At 40.2% G+C, this 16,932-nt stretch overlaps 1 protein-coding gene and 1 long non-coding RNA gene across 3 annotated transcripts in view; one reads left to right on the forward strand and one right to left on the reverse strand.

Moving 5' to 3' along the window:
* Positions 1-16,932, forward strand: part of ATP5F1C (ATP synthase F1 subunit gamma) — a 19,137-nt gene continuing 2,205 nt past the window's right edge. The window contains exons 1-8 of one of the 2 annotated variants that reach the window (XM_012443367.2): positions 1-121; positions 8,485-8,519; positions 9,094-9,225; positions 11,012-11,216; positions 11,773-11,916; positions 12,024-12,088; positions 13,957-14,112; positions 14,446-14,542. In XM_012443367.2, coding sequence (XP_012298790.1) covers positions 66-121; positions 8,485-8,519; positions 9,094-9,225; positions 11,012-11,216; positions 11,773-11,916; positions 12,024-12,088; positions 13,957-14,112; positions 14,446-14,542 — 890 coding nt within the window. In that variant the 5' untranslated portion in view covers positions 1-65. The remainder of the gene's footprint in view (positions 122-8,484; positions 8,520-9,093; positions 9,226-11,011; positions 11,217-11,772; positions 11,917-12,023; positions 12,089-13,956; positions 14,113-14,445; positions 14,543-16,932) is intronic. The other variant, XM_012443368.3, reaches the window with a different exon arrangement.
* The window catches only part of LOC105710880 (uncharacterized), a 19,345-nt gene continuing 13,218 nt past the window's right edge, over positions 10,806-16,932 (reverse strand). Inside the window, exon 5 of the long non-coding RNA XR_001105904.2 lies at positions 10,806-14,287. This is a non-coding gene — a long non-coding RNA (uncharacterized LOC105710880). The remainder of the gene's footprint in view (positions 14,288-16,932) is intronic.

Raw genomic sequence — 16,932 nt, forward strand, 5'->3', positions numbered from 1 at the left:
TGGGAAGCTTCTGCGCATGCGCGCTGAAGCCTGAGTGACCGACCTTCAGCGGTGCTGCGGCTACCATGTTCTCTCGCGCGGGCGTCTCTGGGCTGTCGGCCTGGACCTTGCAGCCGCAATGGTATGAGAGCTTGCGGGAACATCGCCAGGATTGCAAGGGATGAAAGCTCTCGGGCACGGGGCAAGGAAGGAGGGATGGGCGCGGGGGCCGATCTGGGGTCTTAGGGCCTGGCTGGGCCCCTGGCCCCTCCGAGGCGCGGGGTAGCGGGGGCTGCAGGATGCGGCTTTGAAGCCGGCAAGGCGTGTGCAGGGCCGGGCTCCGGCCCAGCCAGGTCCCGCCCCGTCCCCTGAGGCCGGAGGGCCACCTGGGACCTCCGGACTGCGGCCTGAGTCCAAACTGACGTCTGGGCGGCCTCGAGTTCCCTCAGCTAATCAGTACTTCCTGAGCTTCCACTGCGAGCCAGGCCCCCAGTCTCGGGGCCTGCAAGGTAACGGGGGCCTGAGAGACAACCCAGGGGAAGGTTCAGTTGTGCTGTCTGTCCTTGACGCCCTTCGAAACCCTCCAGCGCTGGGCAGACTGACCCTTTAAGATCCGATCGAGTCACAGAGCATGGCCGTCGAGCACCTCGACGCTTTGCTGGGTGCTAGAACAGCGAAGGCGAACATCCTCGATGCCCCTGAGGGTGGTCTTGGTGCAGAAGGGACCCTACAGATCTGTCTGTCTGATGGCGGGGAAGGGAAGGACACCTAGCACTACCTTGAAACCACTTGCTGAAACCGTAACCCTGCAAGGTCATGAAATTGCCCCAAGGTTTTAGGCGAAGGAGTTAGGTGGGCTTTAAGTGGCATTTGTTAACTGCCATGCAGCCGAAGGGTGCCACGCGTCTCGAGAATTTTAAACATTAGTTCCGGGTGGGGCGACCTGGGTTGGGGGAAATGCATATTAGAAAGCCTGGAAGCCGGCAGGTAAAAGTTGGTTTGTGGGTGGTGCTGTTCAGTTTTGAAGCTTGACAGAATCTGGAAGAATTTCAGACACACTGCCTAGAGGATTGTAGGCTGTGTCGCAGCAGTTCCCTGCTGTTAACAGTATGGAGGATTTCTAAGGCGCTACAGTGCTAAACTAGATTTTTGTATCTTAATTTATGTGAGGGGACCATAAAGCATTAGTTGAAATAAATACATCTTTCATTAGGCAGATAACTGATAGTAATATAGGAGATTTTCAGAATGAAATCTGATGTGAATTAGCCACATAAAAATTTTGGTGGCTTGGCCTTGGAAGTCAGATCTTTTTTTTCTTTCTAATATGGAAAAAGAACATTCATGGGAATTAAAAGGTCACTACAGTTGAATTCTCAGCTGTATAGACTGTCCCACTTGTTAACTGACCACTCAGCAGCCATCAGCTGAGTGCCTGCACTGCGCCCGGTGGGACTGTGGAAAGTGCCAAAATGTGATGGTGAACAAATAGATGAGGTCTCTGAGCTTCCTGGGACAGCGCCTGCCATGCAGTAGTGCTCTGCGAACATCAGCCCTCCTGTTCTTACCCCCTTGCCACGCATTCATGTTATCTGTCAGTATTTTTAGAACCTTGGTTTCTAAGTTGATCTTTAAAAAAATGGAGTTTCTGAAACTAAGAGTATTTTACAAAAAATTTTAGAAATACCTTTTTTAAAAACATCTAAGATCATTTGAAGCTCTTTTAGTAAAGGCTCATTTTAAATAAGAGCTCTCTGTTGGAGGCAACTACTATTTGGAGCTTAAATCGGAACCTCAATCAGCATATAAAGGTCGTAGTCGTGGCCTTAATCCCGTTGGAATATTTAAATCATCAGTCGACAGTGTTCCACTTTAAAAGCATAGTCTGTCCTCTTCCTCTTCACGCATTCCATCACTCTTGGTGCTTAATGTCTCTGCCGCCTCTTCTGCCATTTCTCTTCCCATATTTAATTACCTTTTGAATTCAAAAATCAAAACCACTCCACAGAACTAATTTGGAAGGGGGAAAAATACCTTTGCCTTAACCGAACCACGAAGAGGCATATTTCCACGGTTCTGTTTTGATTACTGGAAGTTTTGAAAAGTACACTTTGTTACTGTTTTAGTTTTCGTTTTCAGAGAGGTTATCATACTAACGTAAACTAATCATTAGGCTTACTTAATTTCACAGTGGTTATTTTAATAGTTGTTAGGGTATCGCCAAAATACCCTAACTTTTTGAAAATTAAACTTTTTCATAAAGTAGCATTTAAGAAAATGGAAATAAAAAATTCAAGAGAAAGAGTCCTGGATTTTACTGTCTTCAAATCTGGGAAAAACACATTTCTATTTCTTAGTGTTCAGAAGTCTCTGAAATGGAACTGTTTTATAATAACGTGTCAGTAGTCATAAACTATGTACACTGAAAAGGAGATGGCATTTCAGGACAGAAAAGACAGATTGTCATCTGAGACCATGAGGGCAGATATTTACTAGTAAATGTAAAAAATGTGAGGCAGCAGAGTGTAGTACTGTGTAAAGACAGACCCTGTAGCCAGCTCTGAAGGGCTCCTTCAGACAGCAGGGATTGAATTCTGATTGCCACTTAGCAGCTCTGTGACCTTGGGTGGGTTACTTAGTGCCTGTCCTGCCAGTTCCTCATCTATCAAATACATGCAATAAAAGTACAGATTCAGTGGGTTAGTGTGAGGATTAGAGTATTTGCAAAGCATGTAGGACTGTGGGAGAACCAAACGCTGTATATCAGTAGAAAAATGAAGTTTTTAAGTACCGTTTCTACATCAAATTTAATGTCAGAAGATTGCTTGGACTTGCCGAAAGAGGAAAAGAGGATGCGGTCATGGTTGTGGGTTGGAGAAGTGTGATGGAGTCAGTTTTTGCTGGTGACAGGTGATGGGCTTTTACACATTTAATATCAAGAGTTAGAGGTACTTCATAATTTTCTTTTCCTTGAGACTTAGCCAATGTTGCTTCCTTTTTTGTTTGTTTGTTTGTTTGAGACAGTCTCTCTCTGTCACCCAGGCCAGAGTGCAGTGGCCCGATCTCAGCTCACTGCAATCTCCTCCTCCCGGATTCAAGCAATTCTCCTGCCTCAGCCTCCTGAGTAGCTGGGATTATAGGTGCCTGCCACCGCATGTGGCTAAATTTTTGTAATTTTTATTAGAGACAGGGTTTCACCGTGTTGGCCAGGCCTATCCTGAGCTCTTGACCTCGTGATCCACCCGCCTCGGCCTCCCAAAGTGCTGGGATTACAGGTGTGAGCCACCACACCTGGCCAATGTTGCTTCCTTTTTAAGTTTTTATATATCTTAATACACTTCTTAAAAAATCTCTCAAACTGTAGTTTCTTTGAAGGGTGTCATTCCTGACTCCCTCCTCTACTGCCTCCGTCAGCTGTTCTAACAGTGCTGTGTGATCATGGTTAGATAGTGGGAATCCACAGTCCATTTGATTCTCCCTCCACTGCGTTTCTTAGTCTCCTGAGGATTTCTCAGGCTGTGTTATGATTCAGAGCTTTATCACCTCATTTGCAAAAAAAAAAAAAAAACCTTTCTTTTTTTTTTTGAGACGGAGTTTCACTTTTATTGCCCAGGCTGGAGTGCAATGGCGCAATCTCGGCTCGGCGCAACCTCTGCCTCCCAGGTTCAAGCGATTTTCCTGCCTTGGCCTCCTGAGTAGCTGGGATTACAGGCATGTGCCACCTTGCTGGGCTAATTTTCTGTATTTTAAGTAGAGACGGGGTTTCACTATGTTAGCCAAGATGGTCTTGATCTCCCGACCTCAGGTGATTGGTTCATCTCGGCCTCCCAATGTGCTGGGATTACAGGGGTGAGTCACTGTGCCTGGCTGCAAAAATTGTATATTTAATAAAGGAAGCCATCTTTAAAAGAGTTCAATTAGCTCATCACTGTTCTTACTCAAATTATACCTAAAAATTAAAGTAGTAACGTAGACATCTTCAGAACTAAATTAAAGTTTTAAAACACATGAAATTAGGGCAAGTGCGTAGCATAATCACAAAAGATGCTGCCTCTTCGTACCTCTGGCTGGGAGTACTTAAGGAAACCAAAACCTTCTGTGTTTGTCCAAATACGGTATGCAGTTCAAATTTGTTCCATGTGGCATTCTCTGACTAGAAACTTATGTCAGTTAAATTGAAGTGTTTGTCTAAAACCATAATATCCAAGTGTGACTTGTTATAGCCAATAAATTTTGTCTTCGGGGGAAAAGTCACTACTACACCAAAAAAGGAAGGTTGGCCAAAAAATGGTGTTACTTTTCAAGTACGATTATGAAAAGCTGTTGCTAGCAGAATAGTCATGGCAGGTAGTTTGTGCTCTGAAATAACAGAGCTTGTCAGTATCTGCCAGCTTTTATCTTTTCCTTTAGTAGATCCATTCTTAAAACCAAACCTAATATTTTTTTGTGCTGAGATGGAAGAATCACCTGAGCCCAGGAAGTGGAGACTGCAGGGGTCACTGATCACGCTGCTGCACTGTAGCCTGGGTGATGGGAGTGTGACCCTGTCTCAAACCCCAAAACACAGTGGTCCACTCTTTCTGTTATACAGTTCTATGGATTTTAACAAATACATAATGACATGTATCTATCATTACAATACCATACCAAAGAGCTACACAGCCCTAAAAATCTCTTCTCTACTTTCCCCAAAACCCTGACCACCACTTCTCAACTATTGCTATATCCTCGGCTTTTCTGGCATGTCATATATCCAGAATCATAGTATTTAGTCTTTTTTCAGACTGCCTTCTCTCTCTTAGCAGTATGCACTTAAGTTTTCTCCATGCCTTTTTATGACTTAATAGCTCCTTTGTGGTTTTGGGGAATAATAGTCCATTGTATGGATGTATCAGAGTTAGGTTATCCATTCATTCATGTATTGAAGGATGTCTGGGTTGCTTCCAACTTTTGGCATCATGAATGAAGCTGCTTTACATGCCCGTGTGTAGGTTTTATGTGGACATAAGTTTTCACCTCAGTTGGATAAATACTGTTTGCTGGATCATAAATCAAGACTATGTTTAGCTTTATAAAAAAACTGCCAAAACATCTTCCTAAGTGTCTGTGTACTATTTTACATTCTTGCCAGCAATCAGTGAGAGCAAAAGCTCTGCATCCTTATCATCATTTGGTGGTGAGTTTTTTGGGTTTTATCCATTCTTGCAGGTGTGTCGTGGTATCTTACTGTTTTCACTTGCAGTTCTCTACTGACGTAATACTAAGCATCATCTTATATGCTTTTTGCCATCTTTTTTTTTTTTTTGAGACAGAGTCTTGCTCTGTTGCCCAGCCTGGAATGCAATGGTGCGATCTCTGCTCACCACAACCTCCTGGGTTCAAGCGATTCTCCTGCCTCAGCCTCCCGAGTAGCTGGAATTACAGGCATGCACTACCATGACCGGCAACATTTTTCTGTTTAGTGAAGATGGCATTTCACCATGTTGGCCAGGCTTTTCTCGAACTCCTGACCTCGTGATCTGCCCGCCTCAGCCTCCCAAAGTATTAGGATTACACCTAATACTTTGAGCCAAAGTATCAGGATTACACCTAATCCTGAGCCACCACGCCCAGCCCTGCCATCAATTTATCTTCTTTGGTGAAGTCTCCAGATCTTTTGCCCACTTTTTAATTTGGGTTGTTTGTTCTCTTACTGCATTTTAAGAGTTGTTTGTCCCAACTTAATTTTTTCTGTTGTGGATCATGCTTTTGGTGTTGCATCTAATAACTCATTGCCGAGCCCAAGGCAACTGGGTTTTCTCCTGTGGTATCTTCTAAAAGTTTTACAGTTTTGCATTTTATATTTAGACCTGTGATTCATTTTAGCTTAAGTTTTTATGAAATTTGTAAAGTCATTGTACAGATGAATATTTTTGCATGTGGATGTCCAGTTGTTCCGGTACCATTCATTTGTTGGGAAGAATATCCTTTCTTCCTTGAGTTGTTCTTGCTTCTTTGTCACAGATCAACTATTTGTGTGGCTCTGTTTATGGGCGATTATGGTAACTTGAGAGGAAGTCTTGAAGTCAGGTAGTGTCAGTCCTGACAATATTGTTTGGCCTTCCCATATAACCGTGAAAATCAGTTTATTGATATCCACAAAGTAAATTGCTGGGATTGTAGTGCATTTTTTAAAATTGTAAAACACTATAACATGAAGTTTATCATTGTAACATGTAATTGTGTGTGGGCATTTTTAACTTCATACTCCAGTAGTTCAGGGTTGGTGTAGAGGAATGCAACTAGCTTTTCATAAACACTAACCTTATATCCTACAACCTTGTTATAAATGCTTATTGGTTCTAGGAAGGTTATTTTTATTCTTTGGGATTTTCTACATAGATAATCATATCATCTGTGAACAAAAACAGTTTTATTCTTTCCCTTCCAATCTCTATGCCTCTTATCTTCTTGTCTTACTGCATTAGCTAAGACTTCCAGTATGATACTGAAGAAGAGTGATGAATGGGGACATCCTTGTCTTATTCCCAGTCTTATGGGGAAAACACCTAGCCTCTCCCATTAAATCAGGGTTTGTTTTGTTTTGTTTGTTTTAAGCAGGTTGAGGAAGTTCTCTGTTGCTAGTTTGCTGAGAGACTATCATGAGGGGGTGTTAGATTTTGTTGAATGCTTTTTCTGCACCTGTTGATTGTATGATTTTTCTTCTTTACCTGTTGACGTAATAGATTATATTATTTGATTTTTTAATACTGAACCAGCTTTGCATACCTGGAATAAATCCCATTTAGTGATGGTGTATAATTCTTTTTAATACATTGTTGGATTCGATTTGCTAATACACTGTTGAGGATTTTTGCATCTAATCTGTGCTCAGGAGAGATATTAGTCACTGTCCACCGAGGTCATTAAATTAGAGAGACCTTAGATCATTCTTTTTTTTTTTTTTTTTTGAGACGGAGTTTCGCTCTTGATACCCAGGCTGGAGCGCAATGGCGCGATCTCGGCTCACCGCAATCTCCGCCTCCTGGGTTCAGGCAATTCTCCTGCCTCAGCCTCCTGAGTAGCTGGGATTACAGGCACGCGCCACCGTGCCCAGCTAATTTTTTTTTTTGTATTAGTAGAGACGGGGTTTCACCATGTTGACCAGGATGGTCTCGATCTCTTGACCTCGTGATCCACCCGCCTCGGCCTCCCAAAGTGCTGGGATTACAGGCTTGAGCCACCGCGCCCGGCCGAGACCTTAGATCATTCTTACTGCTTTCCTTTCTACTAAGAATGTATACGTGAAGAAGTTATATGCTCGCAAATCTAATCTCCTGTTGCTTTGCCAGCATCTTCGTCCAGGTTCTTGATGTCTCTTGTGAGACTGCGGCAGCCCATGTCCCCAAGTTTTCAACGTTCATCAAAACTCCAACCTCATTTTATGCTTGTCACTGCCATCTGAGATACTTTGCAGAAATACTAAACTGATTTGTAGGCTTATAAACATTCGTTTCCCTACGAACCTACAAATAAGATTTTATCTGATTTCCTTTTTAAAATATTTTAAAATGTTAAATATTTAAAGTAACAAACCCAACTCATGTCTCCAGCTTCCCCGTCTGCCATTTCTCATTCTCTCCTGAACGTGAATCCTCTTAACATGACATCCTGTTCCTGAGAATCCCTCCTTTGTGCACACATTTACCCATTGCTCAGTTCTCCCATGTAGCTTTGCCCTCCAACACAGGCACTTTGTATGGATTCAAAGGCAGAAAGATAACTTAATATTTTTAACATGTCTTCCCCAATTAGGGCAGGAATTCTCTTATATTCATCTTTCACCAATATTTTACTTAAGTCTAATCATTTTCACTACTGCACATTAGCACTTCAGTTTTAAAGACTTGAAAAAAATATAAAATTTTATATAAAAGTAATTTTTCATGAACCTTGTTTTGAGGTAATAATATACCAGAGACCATGTGTTTACCAGTGCCTGGAATGTAGAGCAAATTGGCAAATATTTATTGAGTTGAATTGAAAAAGTTAATAATCAGTTTATATAAAGTGTGCTTTACATGCGTGGTCATGTTCAACTGTATCATTGACTTAAGTGTTACTGGAAGAGGTTGCTGTGAACTAAGGAAGTTTTTAGAGTGGCTGGCCTTGATTTGAAGTATAGTTGGACAGCCAAACAAGGGGAGGGGCTTTTCTGTCTTGGAAGCAACATAAGCAAAGATATGGCGGTGGGAATAGAGCATGTGTGAGTCCATGGAGCTTGTTGACTTCAGGGAAGGTGGTGTTAAAGCCAGGCCAAATAAAAGGAGGCCTTCCATACAGGGATTGGCTCCGCTACTAAGGAATTTAAATATATGTTTGTTCATATACATTCTGAGTCCTGTATTTGATAGATTGTTCTTTATGGGATAGTCTTTAGATAAATATATTAACTCTGAAAGTTTTTCTTATATAATGGAACTATTCTTCAAAAAACTGAAACATTTTTAAAACTTTCATCCTCAGGATTCAAGTTCGAAATATGGCAACTTTGAAAGATAGTAAGTATGTTGTTTGTCTCAATATGTGAATTAAGAAAAACTATATTTTGACAAATACAAATACTTTCAAAAATACACCGCTTTAGCCCATTGTCTTGGTCAAAACTTGACCAAATGGATTTCCATTGTATGTCTGGGACATTAGACTTGTTCTGAAAAGACCAGTGAGAAAGAACACGAGAAAGCTGTGTTCTGTTGTCTGTAGAACGATAGTGATGTAACTAGGAAAAAACTAGACCGTTGTAGGTGTGTGTGTTGGGGGGGGCGTGTGAATAATGTTACAGAATTATATGTAAATAATGTTATGGAATATGTGGTTAAGGCAATTTTCAATACCATTTAAAGTTTTAAATGTATTTTATTGTCTGTGTTGCCATTTGCTTGTCCTATGTAGTAGCTAGTCTTAGTCTTGCCTTTTATTAGTACTAGTTCTAATATTAAGACTGGTTTAGCATCATGCTGTTTATCTAAGTGCTCATTATTCTGCCTTGCACTTTAGAAAAATATTTCCATAAATTCACATCGAAGTTATACTGTAATTCTTTTGTCTTAACACAGCACTTCTATTTTTTAGTTACCAGGCGACTAAAGTCCATCAAAAACATCCAGAAAATTACCAAGTCTATGAAAATGGTAGCAGCAGCAAAATACGCCCGAGCTGAGAGAGAGCTGAAACCAGCTCGAATATACGGATTGGGATCTTTGGGTAAGGGAAGAGTGTAGTTCACAAATTATGAAGAACTGTTTAACACAAGACTACTGATGACTTGTATTTAGAGCTTACAGTGATGTGAAGCCTATCCCAGTAGTTGACGTGTACTTGTTTTTCATCCACATTCACTTGACATGCAACAACAACAACCCTGTGCAGGTAGGAACTGTTAGAATCTCTGCTTTCCAGTGAGAAGACCTGAAGCACACGGAAGTTACGTAACTTGCCTAAGATCACATATAAAAGGATGAAGGGCCTCTGTTTGGACATACGTGGTTTGGTGTCAGAGCCTGTGTATTTGTTTGTTTTGTGTTGTTTTTTGAGACAGAGTCTCGCTCTGTCGCCCAGGCTAGAGTGCAGTGGCACAATCTCAGCTCACTGCAACCTCTGCCACCCAGGTTCAAGCAGTTTTCTGCCTCAGCCTCCCGAGTAGCTGGGATTGTCTGGGATTCCAGGCACCCACCACCACGTTAGTAGAGATGGGGTTTCACCATCTTGGCCAGGCTGGTCTTGAACTCCTGACCTCGTGATCCACCCAGTTCAGCCTCCCAAAGTTCTGGGATTACAGGCATGAGCCACTGCACCCGGCTAAGCCTGTGTATTTGTTAACCGTTATATATGACTATGTTAACTTTTAAAATATTCTGAAATTTTCCCAGTTATTAAGTATACCAGCTAAAGAACTTGGAACCAGTGATTAGATGCAAGGGCTTGATTTCATCCTATGACTTGTAGTGTCGCATTTTAGGACTGCAGCTAGGTCAAAGGTGGGGCGCTGCAGTGGAGCTGAGTGGTCACGGATGTGACTCATGATGGGGTTTTGAGAATCTCAGTGATGTTGAAGCAGGAAAAGCAGCTGAGAACCTTCATTTTCAGTCACTCTTCTTATCTTTTCAAAAGCATGAAGATATTTTTCCTTCAGAAATTTATGTAATTCATCCTTAATTAGCCTTCTTAATGAAAAAGAGATGTGATATGGCAGTTTAAAAAGAATTTATATTGTGTTTTTAGATGCTTTTATACTTACTTGATTATGAATTTATCTTGGGAATAAAGTTGTAAAGAGCTGGAAATGGGAACGACGTTCCTATTTTAACTTGTAATTACATTCATTCTCTTTTTTATGATCACGTTGTCTTGTCCTGAGTTGAGGCTAAAAGAATTTTTAACTTAAGGAAGATTTATGCAAATTTGATAGTAAAGAAAATCATGCGGTGAACCCCTATCTACCAAATCCTCAGTAATCTCAACTTACAGCTGTCCTTTGTGGGGTTTCGGGTTTTTTTGGTTTGGTTGGGGGTTTTTTTGTGTGTGATTTTTGTTTGTTCTGTTTGTTTTTGAGGTAGAGTCACACTCTGTTGCCCAGGCTAGAGTGCAGTGGTGCAATCTCTGCTCACTACAACTTCCACTTCCCAAGCTCAAGCAATTCTCTTGCCTCAGCCTCCCCAGTAGCTGAGATTACAGGTCTCCGCCACCATACCTGGCTAATTTTTGTATTTTTAAAAGAGACGGGGTTTCACCATGTTGGCCAGGCTGGTCTCAATCTCCTGACCTCAGGTAATCCACCTATCTCGGCCTCTTAAAGTGCTGGGATTACAGGCGTGAGCCACTGTGCCCCACTCAGCTTACAGCTGTCCTAAGAATGCTTGCTTCCACTAGTCAATTGCCAGCTAAATTTAAATGCATATTTTGAAAATAACCAACTGCTTTGTAAATTAGAGATTTACTGTATTTAGCATAAGTTGCATATAAAAAATTACTGCTTTGGTTTGTTTTTAAGCTCTGTATGAGAAAGCTGATATCAAGGGGCCTGAAGACAAGAAGAAACACCTCCTTATTGGTGTGTCCTCAGATCGAGGACTGTGTGGTGCTATTCACTCCTCCATTGCTAAACAAATGAAAAGCGAGGTTGCTACACTGACAGCAGCTGGGAAAGAAGTTATGCTTGTTGGAATTGGTGACAAAATCAGAGGCATACTTTATAGGTAATTTAAATATATATTGTTTATTTTCATAAAGGTGCAGTGTGAATAAATCTCTCAAACGTTTTGACAAACTATCAAAACCTTCAAAAGTTTATTTAAGCAAGGTATTCTTTGGGGGTGCCTTTTCTGGTATACTTACAGGGAGGATTTTGTTTAGTTTTTCTTTTTTGAGGATATATTGGAACATATCTATTTTCTTTCCCCTGTTTTCTGTCTTTGCTTCTTCATGTGGACCATAAGTTGAATACCATGAGAATCAAAAGCTATTGGCATTAAGCCAAATGAGGCATCTGAGCAGCTGTTAGAGCCTGGAAATGTTAGCTCCTAATGTTCATTAGGGTTAGAAGGAGAGAAATAAAGGCAACAAGAATATAAAACAAGACAGACCGAATTTTTATTACTTCTTTGCAGGTGCTGAGGGAAAGGAATTATGATAGTGTGTGGAACAACTTAAGACCTGATCCATGGTGATAATGTTTTCTCCTGCCCGTCCTCTGTGCTCTGTCAACAGAAGTCTTGTTAAACTAGTTTATGTGAGCTTTTGCTTTTCTTATAGGACTCATTCTGACCAGTTTCTAGCAGCATTCAAAGAAGTGGGAAGAAAACCCCCTACTTTTGGAGATGCGTCAGTCATTGCCCTTGAATTACTAAATTCTGGATATGAATTTGATGAAGGCTCCATCATCTTTAATCGATTCAGGCAAGAAAGATTTAAAAATCAAAGCTTTTTTATGTTCATGTTTTTGTTCATATTTTGAATTAACAGTTAAAATTATTTTGAGATTTATTTGTTTTTGTCAACTCTAGGTCTGTCATCTCCTATAAGACAGAGGAAAAGCCCATCTTTTCCCTTAATACCATTGCAAGTGCTGGTAAGTAGTTTTTCTATGACACATATTTTTTTGCATGTAGAATGGAGAGATTTGTACACTAAGGAAGACAATGCCAGGTTGTCTGGTGGTAGCGGTAGCAAATGATTTGGGGCTGTTTCTTTTTTCTTTTTTTCTGAGACTGAGTCTCACTGTGTCACCCAGGCTGCAGTGCAGTGGCATGATCTTGGCTCAGTGCAACCTCTACCTCCCAGGTTCAAGGGATTCTCCTGCCTTAGCCTCCCAAGTAGCTGGGATTACAGGCACATGCCACCATGCCCAGCTAATTTTTGTAATTTTAGTAGAGACGGGGTTTTGCCATGTTGGCCAAACTCCTGACCTCAGGTGAACCACCCACCTTGGCTTCTAAAAGTGCTGGGATTACAGGTGTGAGCCACTGTACCTGGCTGATTTGGGGCTGTTTCTGAGAAGTGCCATCTCTTGACTTCCGTGATACTTAACTCAGTCATTGTTTGATAACTCCTGCTCTATTCCATCATTAATTGAACAAATCAGTATCTATTGAGGTTCATCGTTAGGCCTTTTTTGGCCTCAAGGATTGAAGAGCATAGCTGGAAATTGGCTTTGCAATTTATCTTTTGGACCTCTAGCTACAATACAACAGAAGCTCTAGAATAGAGAGTTGAACAGTGTTTACAACTAATTTACATTGACCAACTCAATTCTCTTATTTTATTGTTGGAATATAGTCATCATTGATCATTGAAGCCTCCTGGAATAATATTCTGGAACTGATCTTAGTTTTCTAAGTCTTTTTTCTCTTGTATATACCATCTATTTTCATCTGTTTCCTAAGACTTCATCTATTTTCAAGCATGTACTTTACATGTTAATGTTTCTGAAATTGAGATACCTCTACCAGCCAATGGAATATCATTTGTAATTGACTACATTGTTTTCTCTCCTAATGAAAAGTAAAGTAGGTGTTACAACCAGCACCATTTTAAGTTTGATGAAATATAATAGTTTCACCACTTGACCCCAATGAATGAATTTTGAAATGTACTATTAAATTTCTACAACATTAAAACTACAACTCATACCAGTTTCTAGTTCTCCCACTCTTTCTGTGCTTAGAAAGGTTTTCTGTCTCTCATTTTCCAGATTGATACATTCAGATTTCTTCACTAATCAAATGACTAAGTTGGAATTATTGCACAGGTCAAGTATCCCTTGTGTGACTGTTAGGACCAGAAATGCTTGGGATTTCAGAATATTTTCATATTTATAATGCAGTATCTTGGGGATGGGACCAAAGTCTATATACCTTATACACATAGCCTGAAGACAGTTTTATGCAGTATTTTAAATAATTTTGTGCCTGAAACAAAGTTTTGAATGCGACCCGCCACACAAGGTCAGGTGTGGAATTTTCCATTTGTGGCATCATGTCAGTGCTCAAAATGTTTCAGATTTTGGAGCACTTCAGATTTTGGACTTTGGGATTAGGGATGCTCAACCTGTATTATACTATATTGATTTCAATTCATTCAATTTTTTATTGGAAAAAGCACTGAGAGCTTGCTGGCTTTGTAACAGTCATATGCTAATGCTGTCGAGATGGCTTCATAACCATGAAACATGGTACAGTTATTTCAGATACTGACTTAATTTTTCTAATGTTACACATGTGGAGTAGAATATCAAATGCTTTATTTATACATTATATTTTGCTAAAAACATGCTATCATCTACAGTGTGGAAACAGATGAAATTATTGGAACAGATTCTTTTACCTTACATTAATTTCTGCTCTGTAATTATAAAGTATTTCACACTGAAAAGCTGTTTTTGATGAATTAGTATTTGCTCTATATAACTTCAAAGGAACTCATCACTTGTTTTAACAGAGAGCATGAGTATCTACGATGACATTGATGCTGATGTGCTGCAAAATTACCAAGAATACAGTCTGGCCAACATCATCTACTACTCTCTGAAGGAGTCCACCACTAGTGAGCAGAGTGCCAGGATGACAGCCATGGACAACGCCAGCAAGAATGCTTGTAAGTACACAACAGGGACAGTGCCAGCAGGAAAGCTTGTGAGCACACAGTGAACCTCAGCTGAGAGGAGTCCGTTGCCGAGAGTAGCTTCAACAACATTAACATAATATTCCTCTACCTGTAGGAAAGTGTATCTTGATAGGTAGATGACTTCCAAGTACTGTGAAAAGTTATCCTATGGAAGATGTAAAAATATCTTCATAAAATTTTTTGAGAGACCAATTTTGGTATCCAAAAATCTCTTATTTTTAAATTAAGCAACAGAAGTTAGTGAACAGGTTATTCTTTTCCAGTTTCAGATTTTATTGTGTAACCTTTTTGTTTTGTTTGTAGCTGAGATGATTGACAAATTGACATTGACATTCAACCGTACCCGCCAAGCTGTCATCACAAAGGAGTTGATTGAAATCATCTCTGGTGCTGCAGCTCTGTAAGTAATTCTAGATTGTTGCCTTCAGAGAATTCTTTTGCCTCTTGCTGTGTCTGCTTGTTTGGATGCTTAAAAGTTTTTTGTTTTTGTCTTTTGAAGTTGAAATGACTCATTGCTGAATCTTGCATTCTAACTCTTAGGATATAAAGATTTGGTAAAAAATGGGATCTCTTTGGTTTGTTTTTATTGTTTCAGCTGGAAACACTCAGGCTTAGTTTTTACCTTTCTAAAGCATTAGGAATAAGGATGTGGATAATTCAATATCATTCATGAAATCTTTTTTTGGAATTTAAATAATTGTAAGCCAAGCTTTCTGAGTTACAGAGCTAGTTTCAGATTTGGTTTTACATAAATCTGTAAACCATTGCATGTTGAGAATGTCCAGGAATTTTTTAATCATTAGGTTTTCTATATCAGTACCATAAGGTAGTGTAGCCATCCCTCGGTATCTGCAGGGGATTGGTTCCAGGACTCTCTCTTACCTCCCCCAGAATCCCAAAATCTGAGGATGCTCAAGTCCCTGATATCAAATAGCACAGTATTGCATATCACCAGTGCACAACCTCTCATATACTTTTAATTATCTCTAGTTATGCTTACAATGCTATGTAAATAGTTGTTGTACTGGTTTTTGTTTTTATTATTTGCTATTTTTTATCATTTTTCCAAATATTTTACATCTGCTGTTGGTTGAATCCATGGATACTGACGGCCAACTATATACTGCTTTCCTCAAGAAAATTTCTTAGTTGTTGAGCAAGTTGAATGTTTATGAAAAAAGGGTTAAGATAATGGGAATTTTATTCAAAAAGTTATTAAGTTGAATACCCACCCTATGCACAGTACAGTGCTAGACACAGTGTTCAGGAAGTGATTCTCTCTTTTAAGGCACTTATATTCTAATAGGATAAGAAACATACAGGCAATTGTGATGAGATAAAATGTGTAGTAAGTTCTTTTTGACTCGTTCCTTCTTACCTCCTATAATCAGTTACCATGTTCTTTAAGTTTTACCTTCTAAATATCTCTTGAATCTTCCCCCTTCTTTATGGCTGCTTAATGCACATCCTTGTCATTTCTGTCCTGAGTTAAAAAAGATAATTATGTGAGTGCCCCTTAAGTGCCAGGCCCTGTGCTAGACACTGAGGATATAGTGGTAACAGCATTTGCCTTCAGAGAGCTCAGTCTTAACAGTAAAGACAGACACTAAGTAAGAAACCATAGCAGAACAGAGGTTACTAAAGTGTGGCTTGGAGCTAAGAATGGTTTCTATGTTTTTAAAGGATTATAAGAAAGAGAGTGATAGTGTGTGACCCACAGAGCCTAAAATACTGTGTAGCCCTTCACAGAAAAAAATTGCCCATTTTTGTGACAGCGTTATAAGGAAAGTAACAGTCCATTCTCTATTATACAGTCATTATGCAAAAACACTTGATGTGTGTGATACTGTTTTTTCTGGTCACCAGCACTCTTTCCAGTCCAGTCTCTTACCATTACCATTTCTCACTTCCTTGAACCTCAGCCACCTTTATCTACTTCCGCATCTACAGATTTGTCATGATGTTTCTCGCGTCCAGGGAGTAGCATGTGCTTCAGCCTGAAGAGCCACTATTTCTTCCCTTGCTCCCTTGATTCTTTATCTGACTGCCTCCTGTGTATCCTTCCTTACTCAGCTGGGGGAATCCTTTCTTCCAGAAAACACTCCTTCCTTCAGTCTGAGTGAGGTAGCCTTCTTTAGCATCTTGGCTTCCGTTTAGCTCAGCTCTTACAGCCTTGTATCAGGAATTGGTTTTTATTTGTCTTTGTGTTCCTTGAGGCTAGAATGGGACCATATCTTATTCACTTTTGTGTCCCCATCGCCTGGTACATACCTCCTTGGTGAATGTTGAATGAGTGAATGAAATCCCATGTGTATTAAGAACTGGAAGTTCAGAAGAGGGACATATACATTTTATTGGGTGTATGGAAATGTGGGCCCATGTTTAAGAGTCAGGGAAAAGTTCACTATTTAAAGAGTTCCTTAAGTGTCATCTTTCAAGGGTAGAAACTGGGCAGAATGCCAGAGAGACACAGATAGAACTGATTGAGCCAACAGAGACTGTTGTGTAAGCTGGTAGTTAGATCCATCAGCCTTGCTATCCCAAGCATTCTTCTCTTATTTTACTTTCTAAGCACAGCTTTGTTAGGACTAACCCATTCACAGCCTGGTCACCAGTGTTCTATTAGCATCACAGAATACAGTCTCATGGTATCTAGCTTGATGAACTCGGTTAGGATACTCTCTCTCTTACTCAGCTTTGTCATCTGTAACATGGGGACTAATACAAGGACTAAAACCTTTTATTAGCCATTATCCTTCTTGCCATCTACCCAATGTTAAAGCCAGGTTG

Source organism: Aotus nancymaae, unplaced genomic scaffold (assembly GCF_030222135.1).
Source record: "Aotus nancymaae isolate 86718 unplaced genomic scaffold, 86718_ANA_hifiasm-v0.15.2.pri h1tg000083l, whole genome shotgun sequence".
Classification (NCBI taxonomy): Eukaryota; Metazoa; Chordata; class Mammalia; order Primates; family Aotidae; genus Aotus; species Aotus nancymaae.